A 13,518-nucleotide genomic window follows, 5' to 3' on the forward strand; every position below is an offset into this window, starting at 1 on the left:
TTAAGGCTCCTTACTAATTGCACTTTAATGTCATCTCATACGGCAACACTGTGTAAGACTATTTATAGTGATTGATCAGAACACCCTTATGTAAACCACAGCATAAAAACACTTGAACACTATTGTATTGAACATGGTGTTTTATAATTTGTTTACTCATGTACGTCAAAGTCAGGTCTGTCTTAGCTGGTAAAACTCCACTTTCCTGGCCTTCAATTATGCATTTTGGAGCTGTGAATTAAGCCCATTATGCTTCACAGCGCACAAAAAAAAGACCGAAATGGCACGGACATATGGTGCTGCCTGGGCAATTAGTATTTGTAAGCATGGATCAGACATTATGAAGATAAGAGGGAAGACATAGCAAAACACTGTTTGGTCTTCGGTGTAACAGCTTGTATTCTTAAAGTTAAAGACTGAGACTGGGCTGACAATTGCCTTATTCTGTTTTTAAAGTGAAGCAGTGAGCGAGGAGCGTCAGATATTTGCCAGCTACTTTTCCCAGCTACAATGTGAAATGTAAATGAGAGCATGCAAGCAGTAGAGACATTTGAGAGAGGGGTTTTCTCTTTGAACACACAGCCCACTGAGTGTATTGCACTGTGACACTGAAAACATTTGAGAATTTGATTGATTGAATTTCCTCCATCCCTTTTTTGCTGAAGTTCACAACGATAAGAACCAAAATAATCACTCTGTACTTGGAGAGGGAGCGTCGTCAATATTACAAAGTAACCGTCTTTTAAAAAATACTTTTTTAATGGCTTACCTCTCACCCAGACCTCTACTGCACCCTTCCCCCTTTAGGCTATTTGGGTAGAGCTTTTGGAAGAGATGATTAAACATTTATTTTGGCTCAAGATTGACAGCAAACACCATTTGATGTGAACCACAAAGATGCCTTGGGTTTGTGGGCAGCTCTCTGACGGTTTCACAGCACCACAGACCACAGTTTACTCTTCTGTGAGGAGGGTGGGGGAGATAGGATAAGGTGGACAGACGGAGGATTTGTGTGGTGCTCCTCACAAAGCTCTACTCCTGTTATCTCCCTACAATATGCATGACAGCCTCTGTTGCACTACAGAGAGTCTGACAGTACAGACAGAAAAGGCAGGAGGCATACCAGTAGCTCCGTGTCCCCGGCCTCCACCTCTGCCACTGTGGGTAGTTTCCTGGTTTGGGTCCTGATGTAGCACCTCTGATGTTCAGCAAACCGGATCCCAGTGATTCCCTTTGAAAAAAAGGAAACGAAAGGATACTCAGAAATTCAGATATATGTATCATTAATTAGCTTTCTGTGATGTGGATATCCCATAAGCACTGGGGCAACCGTTTTAAAATGCTCCTCTTTCTGCTGATTATCAAAGCTCTTAAAAAAGTCAAAGCAGTTACAACCTAATGAGTGAGAAGAGGTGTGTTTTGATCTTTTTCCTTTTTCTTTTAGCACAGTATGAAATTGACGACTGCCTGGCCTTTGCAACACAGCTCTTGCTTTCAGGCTGAATTTAAGTAAAAAGGCGGGGGTGTTCCTCCGAGGATGAATAGTAGTTCGTGGCAGATAGCAGTATATATATCGCACAGGAGAGCAAAGGGACATTGTTGAGAATGAAGTGTTTTCTACAGAGAGTGCCCCCATTGAATTAGTCAGTCATAGGTCCCTGTCACTCTCTTAATCTGTGCAGTCAAGTGTGGAGTCGCTCTCTTCAGCTCCACTGATGATCCTCCACCATGTGGACTGTGGCTCTATTCACTCTGACACACAGAGCCTCACAGAGCCTCAAAAGGCAAGAAAGATCTGTTAATTCTCTCCCGCTGCCATTCTGTGTTAATCTAAGATATTCAGCCGGAATAACTCTGAAAGATTCTCAGTATCTTAGATTGTATCCAATTTATTTTCTGCAGAGTGGAGCTGCTCATTCAGCACACTGTATTAGAACAGACGGCAGGATCTACATCTGCCACGGCTGCTTTAGAATTGTATCAACTGAAAATTGTATGAGCCGTACCATGAAAATGGACTTGATTCAATCTAAATTTAATTACAGTAACAGAGTGATTGCTTTGACATCTCCTTTGAATCGGTTAACTTGACCATGTGGGTGCTTTTTCTACATATTCTGTGGTTCTGTCACTCTGAAAACCAGATACCAGCCGCACATGATATGATACAAAGTGATGGCTGTCATAATCTACCGCGTGTAATTTCTTCTGTGTGGGAAAAGGATGGAGCAATAATGGTCTCCAGCACAAAAGCATGATGTTTATGCCAGGCTTTATTGTGATGAGTCTCTGTTTAATTTGGGTCTTCTGTGTTGGTGAGCTGCAGCAGAAGAGGAGAGGGCAATGTTGTGATGAGATACAGTGATTACTGGGGTTGGTCATTCAGAAAATGAAGACAGACACATTAACACACAGATGAGAAATGGACAAATTATGTAATTTAAAACACACAATGATAAAATATACACTTGGAGCATCCATGTGCACGATGCTAATCTATTCATGATGAAGATGGAGAACATGTTCCTGCATGCATCGTTCAGCTCCTGTGAAGGAAGAAGTCAAGTAGTGTCAGCAGGTATTACTGTGGTAGGGGACATAATCAACACAAGGGGACATTTCCTACTCTTTAAAATATCGTTTTTGTGTGCTTTAAAACAAAAAAAAAGAATTATTTCACTTTAAACGTAAATAACTGAAAAGGAAATGTGTAATTTCTTGCCTGTTTCTGTTTATAACTGTAGTTTTGGCTTCATAAATCTTTGCCTAAAATCACTGTTCAATGAATGTTCGTAACACTGCCCATTCTGGACATCAGTGTGGAGCTTCAAAATCTGTAGGCTATTCTCCACACCCTCAGTAGTTTTTTTTGCATGATCCATTTCAACATTTTTGACCAGATGAAACGCTGAAGGGCTTTTGTTTAGCTCCCATACGATTTGAAATGCAGTGAACAGCTGCAGAAAGAAAGGTTAACTTTTAAAAACTTTTTTTATTTCCCTCTGACAGCCAAATCCTCATGGCTAAAGATGATATGAAAGGCAGCACAAATGGTTACAGACTACACCTGCAGAAGCATTTTATTTGAAGGGAAGGATTTGTGACAAAGAATTTTTATAATAAGTCTAGTTGATAGAATTCATTTAGAAAAGCTTTGATAGAGGTTGCCTATTTAGTATAGCCAACATTTTATTCTTTTTGCATGTTTCCTTCTAACAGTTGTTTTCACATTTTATCAGCCATGTACAAGTCTTCTACAGTATATGACTTTTAAACAGTTATAGGATACACTGTTTGGCTTTGTTGTTTTATTGCTTCCTAGTTGATTTTGCTAGTGTTTGGGTTAGTTGGCCATTTTTAGCTTGCTTCCATTTAGCCTGCAGGTTCTCTTTTACGGTATATACTGTTTTTTTGTTAGCTTTCTCCTTTTACCTTGACCTGCATGCTAGGTATTTTATGAGCTAGCTATCTTTTATTGGCGTGCTATTTTTTTGTGGTGGGCAACAACCACATTTTTCTTTTATGCTCAGTCAAAATTCATGACTTTTGGTTGTGGACTTTTTTGAAGAATAGGCTTGTTAAGATTATGTGAGACTCCAAAGACAACTGTTAAATAGGTCTACTTTTAAAACTGTAATATTTTCTGCGTCTCAAGGTCTCTGCTTCAGTTGTGTTTTTCCTCTCTGTCCCTATTTGCAGCCTCATTCCAACTATTCATTGCCATTTCTCTACCTGTCCACCAGATGCCCTCAGACCCTCCTGTCTCAGTCACATGACTTCCTCACCAGCCCCTCCCTCATTTACTGTAGTAACCTCTCTCCTGCCACTCCCATCACCTGACCCTCCCCCCACGCACCTGCTCACCTGAAACACATTTCTCTAATTAGTCTCCGGGTGTAAATAAACCCAACACCATTAGCACTTCTCCTCCTATTCTCTTAAGATATTTAATGGCTAAAAGGACATATTAAGAAAATTAAAAAAGGAAACTCAATCTGTTGAGAAATGAAACTCTGACATTAATATTATTTATTACAGATTGGCTGCAGTCACCAGCTGTTACTTCCAACACCTGTGTTAATTTATGGATGCTGGTTCGAGCTTTGGGCGGGACACCATCTGAAGCTAAGAAACTAAAACGAGATGACTGACGACAGGTGAAGGATCCGCCTTAACTGAATCTGTTTAGCCGGCAATTTCTGTGCTGGGTGTCTGGTGGCTGCTATGTGTGTTTTGAAGCAGACAGATGCTGTAGCAGGCCTTGTGGCAAGCAAAAGAAAGAAAAGAAGAAATGCGAACAACACTTTCTGTGCTGAGTAACAATCTGTTTTGTAAAGATCTACATAAAAGCTAGCATTATGTGCAGTAAAGCAAAAAGGCAGGGGTCCTCTGGTTTACGGATTAGGTGTGACTCTCAAGCTGTCTGTAGGTGAAATAGTGAATATGATAGGGTTATCCTACATGTCTGTGGTATTATTAGCATCTGCAATCTATTCCTCTTGGCCTTTGAGAACTCTAAGCCCCCAGACCTCTGTGATCCCACTAAGGATGAGCAGGTTTACATATAAGATGCAACAGAGAGACAGAATATTAGAAACACCTGGTAATATAGGCGCAGGCCTCAAAGCACCCCCGTGCGCCAGCAGGTAAGGAACACAGTTTATTTATATTGCACATTCCAACAAGGCATTTTTCTAGTACTTCACAGACATGGTGCATAAGAAACGCATGATCAAACAATATATAACATGAAATAGACAAAGAGAACGGTCTGTATCATAAGGAAGAAACATCAATGGGGTGTAAAAAATAAACGTTATTATAAATAGCTTTTTTGATCCTATCTGTTGATGGTTTGCTTTCTCTACATGTTTAACATTAGATAGCCAGTTATAACTTGTGTGGTTTGTTAATGGGCGGACCTCTTGCGGCCTGCTGTTACGTTGCATTTTTTTAGGCATGTGATAACGTGGTTTTTCATCCAGTGTTGGATTTTGTCAATAATTTATGTTCATGGGAGCCTTTTTATTAAATTATTTCAGTGGCATTGTTTCCTTACGTTTACGTGTTTCAAGATATGTATCATTTGTTACATTCTTTATCTCCAATCCCTATCAATATATTTTTGGCATCACTGTTTATATCCTTTTGTGGCGAAATGTGTGAATTTGATCACTTTTCCATACTCCACCTATTCACACATGTGATGGCCATTGAACGGTTTTGAGCACCTTACAGCAGAAATATAAATTGGTGCCGATGTGTACTTCTTAAACCTCTTTAGCACACACAAGTCTGAAAATATTGATAATGTATCTGAAATAAAGAATTGGCCGGATCAAGTTGAGGTATGGTCACGGCCTTGAAGAACTTTGGTACACCAAATCGGAATTCTGTGCGTCCATCTGAATAATGCAACTAGACCCTTCGAGTACCAACTGAGGGAAGTACAGCTCCAAAAAGTCATGTCATGGTGAATTAGTTTAACGTATGGAAAAAACAAACCCACATTTTCTTCTCTAACCATGACACAAACTTAGCTGAGGCTTAACCCGAAACGCCCCTGTAACTGTAGCTACTGTTTTCTGATCTCATCATTTCTTCATGCAAATTGATAATGATTACATTAGTTTGTGCTGTAACACAAAGTAGTTTGTCATTTTATTGAGCAGAATGAGTTTAAGGTCAATTTTCCTGAATGTGCTTTTGTTCACTTGTCAAGAATATTTATTATGAGATTGTTTTACTATAAGAATGTGATTCTCTCTTAGGATGTCTTTTCCATTTCTCCCCCGTTAAAATGACTTTGTATTGGCCTGAAACAAGAGCGAGTGGATTTCGCCTGTGTGGTCCTCGGTCCTGGTGGTATAATCCCCTCATTTTCAATTCCTCACACAGCCCTCAGGCTTGATGGAGATTGTTTTAGAGGTGGTTTGTGTTGCTATATTCTAACATCCGCACACCTGCTACCAGTTAGTACAACCTATTGTTTCTGTGTAGGTTTCCTTCCCCTTTAAAAAAAAAAATCTCTAAGGTTTTGAATTACCCTGCTCACTCGCTTGTTTCTTAGTCTTTCATGGTGAAGCACTGAATCAAACAAATCTCTGCGGGGAATGTGCTTCACTAACAGGAAGTGGAACAAGCAACAGGCACATGTGTTTATCCATGTGTGGGTAAGTAGGACACACACACACACACACACACACACACACACACACACACACACACACACACACACACACACACACACACACACACACACACACACACACACACACACACACACTATAGAACCATTTTTACATTCACAAAGACCATTGTTAAAAAAGCAATAACTCAATGTATGTTTTTCTTTGAGATGAGTTCAGCCGTCTGACCAAACATTTCACAGTAATAATGATGCAACTGCGGATATTCCTTAACCAGTCAAACAGTACGCTGCCTTTTCAGAGGGGCGTCATGTGCAACCTCCTGCACACTTGGGAGGACTTAGGAATGAAAAGTAAGGTAATGAGTTCTTCTGAAGACAAATGTGCAGTACAAAAAGGTGTGAGAAACAAATAGAGATGGGCTTTTAATGTGTTTGTCTCTGCAGTGCAAAGAAGTATACTTTATAAAATGATCAGGAAGAAAACGGTCTTTTTTCACTTTTTTCCTGTGCTGCTGTGTGCACTCGAACACATAATCTCTAGGAGTACAAACTGTGATTTAGCAGGCATATTTCATCATGCATTTCTGATCCCTGTGTACACCGCACAGTGGAGTATCATTTCCATTATTTTGTTTCTCAGATTTTTCAAAGGTTTGTCACACCTGTTTTCAATAAGCATCACAGAAGAGCAGAACATATTGTTGAAAAAAAAACATGATTTAAAAAAAATGTTAACCGCCTCTTTGAAAAGTATCAGGTTTTTAACAGGGAGGAACAGCTTTCTCGGCTTTGTTAAACCTTACATTTTTGAAGTCGTGCACCTCAAGTACTTCCTCGCTGCCGTTTCCCATTCTGAAGATCTCAATGCGCTGACCCGGGTCAATCTCCATCACACCGTCTCTCTCCAGGCCATCCACCACTGCCTTGTAGTGGTGGTCGTACACCTGCAATGACACAAAGAAAGCCTTCTGTGACTGGGCAGCATTTGTCATTGGATATATCATAATTTTGTACCAAAGAATAGTAAAAGGTCAGAGAAAGCATAACAAGAGGGCCACTTTCTTTGACTTCCACTCAAAATGTCACAATTGTTCATCATTTACCTACTCTGCAGAGAAGTATAAAGATAGCCTTTCTATATCTCAGATTTGTATCTGCGACCAGTGGGTTTTTAGGTCGCTGAAAACACAAAAATGTTCCCACCCTTTGGCAGCTAACAAATTTGGCCTTGGAGGCTGACATTTGGCATGAAGGTCAAATGTGTGGGTGTGAAGGTTTGTGTTGTGTCTTCATGGTTGCAGTTAAGCGATTCACGCTTGTTTTTAGATTTTAAATGGCTCTGGTTTTAACAGCCGTTTCCATGGTTGGACGAACTATCAATTTACAAAGACTTTAAGACACATTCAAGTGAAACAAATACAGTCATTTGCAGTCATTTCCTTTTTGTCCCTCTGTTTGGTACTTGTATGCGTGAGTTTATCGGAAGTATAAAAAGCTTTAGGCAGCGTCAACACGGCGGCGTGCGTTGAAGCTTGCCGGTGAGCTTGTCTGAAACTCGACCAACAACCAATCACATGAATCTCCCTGTCACGATCTGTCTGTGTTGTGTTTTGTCTTGTCTAGATCTGTGTGTGTTCCCTCCTACCTGTTTTCTTGATTGTGTTCACCTGGTGCCCCTGTGTTTTCTCCTCCCTCCTCACCTGTCTCTTGTTTCCTTGATTATTCCTGTGTCTATTTAAGTTCTGTTTTTTCTGTCTGTCATTGTTGGTTCGTCGTTTGTCTGTGACTGTGTTCACCGGGGAGTGTTCTGTTTATCCGTGTATCCTTGAAATAAAGGTATTTTCAGTGTTATCTGCATTTGGGTCCTGCTTGCTTCGCTCACCCGTAACACTCCCGCCCCGGACACACAAGCACACGATTTGATTGGCTGACGATTCCGCCGAAGCTTCAAAAGTTGAACATTGCTCAACTTTTGAAGCGAGCAATGCGAAGCAACGCTCCCACAATGCAGTTCGGCAAAGCGTGACGTCACCCCATTCAAAGTGAATGGGCAGAAGCGTTGAAGCTTCAACGCACGCTTCCGTGTGGACGGGCCGTTAGTGCACGTCAATGGTCTGCAAAGGCTTAAATACCAAAGTTCCCTGAAACGCCTCCATTTTTACTTCTGGATCATAGTGACGTCACTATGTAACATTCGCATTTTCCATTGGCTAGCGCTCCAACACATTGTGCGTGATAGGCTAAGGGGCGGGACATCTCTTAGAGGTTGAATAATCACAACAGAGCCGGCCAGCTAACCAATCAGAGCAGACTGGGCTCTGGTTTCAGACAGAGGGTGAAAAGAGGTGCTGCAGCACAGGCAGTATGAGAAAAAGTAAAGAGCTTTTTGAGCATTAAAGCATCTAAACATTTCTCAGTAGAGGCACACAATAGAAATGTCAACCTTGAAATGAGCATAATATCCTCTAGAACCAAAACATTGAGCTGAAGGTGCTAAAAGGTCTGCAGGGCTGCGGTTACTGCCGAGTTGGTTTGTTATTTTTGTGTTTGTCCCTATGAAAGCCCTCTTAACACCACAAATAGTCATCTCAAATATTGATTATACCAGCTTTGAAGTATTGAAGGCTGGATATTTCCTTTAACCCACCATAATAGCCAATTATAAAAGCAACATCCATCATCGGAAATATCACAGCCACTCCAGTGTTGACAGGGTAACTTGGAAATATTGTTTCTCTAATACAAGATCTAACTGACATCCAAACTGCTGCATTCAGAAACTCACATCAGTCACTTGTGCAATTAAAATATTTGTGTTGACAAGCTGTAGAGTTAAATAGAATAAGGTATTGATTGAAGGAGCCTCAAGTAAGTAAAATAGAGACCTTTGGAATCCTTTACAGTTTCTTCTCTCCACTGTTGCCTTGAAGCGGTGTTGTTTATCTCGACTGCTTGCTTATGTACTGTTCTTGGACATGCATGGATGGTTCTTAAAATTCCCTGTCTGAAAAATGATTCATGCCCACCAGCTGAAAATATGCTATTAATATTTATGTGAGGGTTGTGTTATGATGAGAAATATATTGCTGAGTTCATCTTCATCTGTCTCAGTGGCAAATCAGAGCCTCGCCAATGAGACGCATGATTAATGAATACACTCGGATGGGAGTCCATCAGGATTTATATCCCTCATCAGAAACATCTGAATGTACTCTAACGCTCTAACACATAATTAGCTTTACACTCTTCCACATGTTCTTTTGTCTTTTCTTGCTTATACGCAGTATCCAAGACCTTTTGAATACACTGCAGCACATACATAAATTACTTTTCTTCTTTGTAGTCGGAGAACAGAATTATAATGTTCAAATGGGATATAATTCTTAATAGAAGACCACTGTTAGAATGGCACAAGCCTATAAATCTCCATTAACACGGGTCGGAGTAGCCTTGGCTCCAAAGAGAGGTAGAACTTAAAATCGTCAGGAGAAGCCAAATTAAGATGGGCTTGAAATGTAAGTGTCAATTGAGCAGTTATGGATAAAATTGGAGCTATTAAACAGTCTGAAAGTCTGTGTGGTGAATTAAAGTTCTATTTGAGCATTTCTTTTATATTAACATAAAGGTGGAATGGGGGAATAGATTCTGGAGACTTATTGATTTATACTAAAACAGTGAATTACATTTTCAGCAGGCTATCACTTTTGATGAAAATCCAACGGTGAGAATCTCCCCACTGCACCAGGTTGAAATAGATAATAATGTATTACAACAGTTTGACTTCAGCTGGTTCAATATCCAAAGCTGCTGCTGTGCACCATAATTGGCATTCTGAAAATAGAAATGAATAGCCCGTGTTTGGCCTCCTGCGATACTTATAGGAGCTACAGTACATTGGGAAGCTTGCGGCGTGATTTATGCTGCAATAAGGGGAAGATTTAAAAACAAACACAACATTTTGCCTCGCTGTAATAATGATGATTGTTATAAATTTGTTTTTGTGCTGACTCATTATTTGCATCCCAAGTTTATGTTTGACAAATACGCAATGGGAGATTTAAATAGGGCTAGTTTCACAAAATGTACTTATCTTGTACCTTCTCTAAATAGCAATTCACAGAAACTGTCACTTGGCCTAAACCTAAAAAATAATAGTGTGAAAGTAAATTAGCCTTCCAAATGACACTGAACAGGCAAATAAAAAGGCCAGCACAAAGGAGAAGCTACACTCTCTGTATTAAGACTTTGCAAGGCCAATATATTGAAACTTTAATAACAATACAGTTGAAACTCTGAAACTGCTGTGACATTTAAGCTGCAGCGGGCAAGAATGTATTTGAAAACACACCATGCATGAAGTCTGACCAGAAGATCCTGAATAAAAGTCCACGAATCGGCTCAATTAGACTTACGTCAAGGAATTGACCACTTAAAGAAAATGGTTTACAGTTAAGTTTGTAACAAACTTATATATGGTTGCACTTTATACCTGATTGGATATGATTGGAGGTTAAGCTTAGTAATTTGTTCACAGCTGCACTTTCCTGATTTCTATGACCACAAAGCAAACTCCGTTCACAGACTGGATCATGCTGTTGAAATCACTAAAGTAATGGTCTTGAGTTTTATCTACATAGATAATAAGTAATCTGCATATGTTGTGCCTTACCAGTCATTAAGCTTTAAAACATCGCACCTGCTAAAGATTGGATTTATTTCCTAAAATCATTATTTTTATATATTCTATTTTGCGTTCTTGATGTATACAACCAAAGATAACACAACATTTGATGGAGCGAGATCATTTGAAGTCAGTTTTTGATATTTTTCATTGCCAACACTTGTTTAAATTAAAGGTTTCCTTTTATCAGTTAAGACTCTTGTTTTCGATTCCCGAAATGTACTGCTAATATTCTAGCAAAATATGTTTTGGCCTCATGGGGGCATTGCAACGATCTATAAGCCCAGCATGATCATTACTGCCCGTTATAAAGTTGCTGGGAAAGGTTTTAGGAAACATTTTAGGCATGTTGCAGATATGGAAACATATTTATTTGAAATGTGCATGATTTCTTTTAAACACCCGATTGTTAGTCAAATATTCACGTTTCTCCACAAACGTCTCATGAAATATCTGACTCTTTACTCACTTGATGTCTAATAAGTTTCACCAGCTAGTTACTGGCGTCAGCTGTTCTGTTTTCTCAGCGGGTTTTAGAGCTATGTTTTCTAAAATCAGCTTGAAAAATGCAAAGAAATATCCATAGAGCCGACGTTAGCTGGAAGTCAATTAATAATTATATTTGGCCTTGTTATGTTTTTCATTTTTAATGTGAAAATACCATAAATTGTGATTGTTACAGACTTGACTACATGCAGTGAAACATATGTGAATAGGATATATTTTATATCTATTCCACAAACTCCTTTATAAAATAGTACTACATTTGAAACTTAGCTTGTCTTCTAAAATCAATATTTTAGAAGAAACTCTTTTATGTTATTTTTCTGGCTTTTCATCAAAAGACTCCACAGCTCTGAAATCCCATTTTAAGATTTCTTTTGGGATTCAATATTCTCAAAAATGTCTCAAGTTTCCTGTCAACATGTGAAGGTCTTACTGCAGCTATAAGCAACAATTTGTTTTCCCAACAGCAAAGCATCTTCTAAGATTATGTTGGAGTGCAAAAACACTTTTCAGGAATAACAGCATAACTGCTGGTTATCCGACAGCAAAGCCGACACAACAATACATTGATGTACAAAGATGTTGTTGTTCAAAACTGAACAGTGTATCCGAGCACTTAAAGGTTACACATTGATTGCTAGGAAACACTTCTGCAAACCAAGTGTTGTTATTTATCTGAAAATCTGTCCGATATCCCTCTGGAACAGCTGGTCCTTTCTCACATCACACGCCGCCCCACACTGTGGTACAGTACGAGATGAAGAATTCAGATCTCCACAGCTCGGAAAACATTAAAGCTCAGAAGTGTGAGGCGATCTGCACAGACAATGCCTTGTTTATTTCCTCTGTTGGAGGTTTCTGTCTGAAGTGGTTCCTAACAACCTCCACCTAGATGCTTTCAAACACAGATTCACAGCCAATGAGAAGCGGCAGGCATGGCCGTGGTTGTTTGTGTGAGCAGGTTTTGGCAAGGCACCCGAGGACATTAAGCAAAGGTCACGTAGATGTTGTTTCAGGTGAGTGGGTCGCAGTTGGTTGTGTGTGTGTCTGTGTGTGTGTCTGTGGAGAGAGAGAGAGAGAGACAGTGTGTCCATATGTGCATCTATCGAGGAGGCGGCCGTGGGAATGTGAGAGATGACTTGATGACAATATGTCCTCTTAGTTGTCCTTGAGGGTGAGGAGATAGAGGCTCCAGTCAGGCGGAACTGGATGCCTGTCACTCACGGCGGGGGGTCACGTATCAGTAGGTGTATGGCCGATGCGTTACGATATCAGGTGGCGTACCTCTAGTAATGACGGACAATATTTCAACGACCCTTTTCCAAATCCTTTGTAAAATCCGTACAACGTGCGTTATACCTTGTATAAAGTTAAATTTACAGTACTAAAAAAATTTGTGGGCTGACCCAATAGTTTATCAAGTGCAAAGAGGTGGTCTTGAGAGTACTTTTAGACTGAGAATCGGTGACTACAGTTATTCAAAGTGGTCGAACCAATGACGCCGAGTCGCAAGACAAAAGGTCGCCCAAATCTCATACAAGATTTTGAGTCGAACTTTTTCGTTTCTTTATAGGTACGGTCTCGGCGTGACTCGACCCTTCAGTTAAATTATTAGATCATGTAAGACCGCGAACGTAATACAAAAAAGTAAAAATTACACTTTTATGGTTTTAACACTAAACATGGTGTGAAACTGATGTTCGTCGACTTTGTATACATTATGCCATATTAAAATATAGATGGGTGTTTGGGAAATATCTTACTCATGTGTAAACTTTGAATCGAACAGAGATTTAAGTATTAAAATCTTCTTTGAGAAATACAATAAAACGACCGACAAAGTAGTTTCGAGGTGTCGAGGACTTTAGGGTAAAATTCTAGAAGGAGAAACTAAGTTATAAGAGTTTGGACAGTTGCAAAGGACCAGTTGACACTTGCCAAGAGGATAGGAAAAATTGGAGACGTCGCGATATTCGTTGTTAAAAAAAGGGTTGTCGTTTCGTGAGATCTAATACAAGCTCACGTTTTTGTGAAAGCTCCTTATTGTCGGACTTGACGACAAGTCAGGCTGTCGCGTTTCGGCTGTGTTGTTATTGTACCTACTGTTTCTACAAACCAGTTTTGTGGGCGGGGGGGGGGGGCGCCGGGTTTTTTCTTTTGGCCCCGGTAGGAGACGGGA

General features: G+C 39.9%; 2 protein-coding genes across 2 annotated transcripts in view; one reads left to right on the plus strand and one right to left on the minus strand.

Moving 5' to 3' along the window:
• LOC104966470 (low-density lipoprotein receptor-related protein 1B-like) overlaps positions 1-13,518 on the plus strand; it is a 1,038,955-nt gene that overhangs the window by 262,519 nt on the left and 762,918 nt on the right. The window lies entirely within an intron of this gene.
• The window catches only part of tnmd (tenomodulin), a 57,186-nt gene that overhangs the window by 12,397 nt on the left and 31,271 nt on the right, over positions 1-13,518 (minus strand). Inside the window, exons 3-4 of the mRNA XM_010794933.1 lie at positions 6,955-7,095; positions 1,124-1,231 (exon numbers count right to left, since the gene is read on the minus strand). Of these exons, the coding sequence (XP_010793235.1) occupies positions 1,124-1,231; positions 6,955-7,095 (249 nt within the window). The remainder of the gene's footprint in view (positions 1-1,123; positions 1,232-6,954; positions 7,096-13,518) is intronic.

The sequence above is a fragment of the Notothenia coriiceps genome, unplaced genomic scaffold (assembly GCF_000735185.1).
Source record: "Notothenia coriiceps isolate Sejong01 unplaced genomic scaffold, NC01 NC01_scaffold00037246, whole genome shotgun sequence".
In the NCBI taxonomy this organism is placed as follows: domain Eukaryota; kingdom Metazoa; phylum Chordata; class Actinopteri; order Perciformes; family Nototheniidae; genus Notothenia; species Notothenia coriiceps.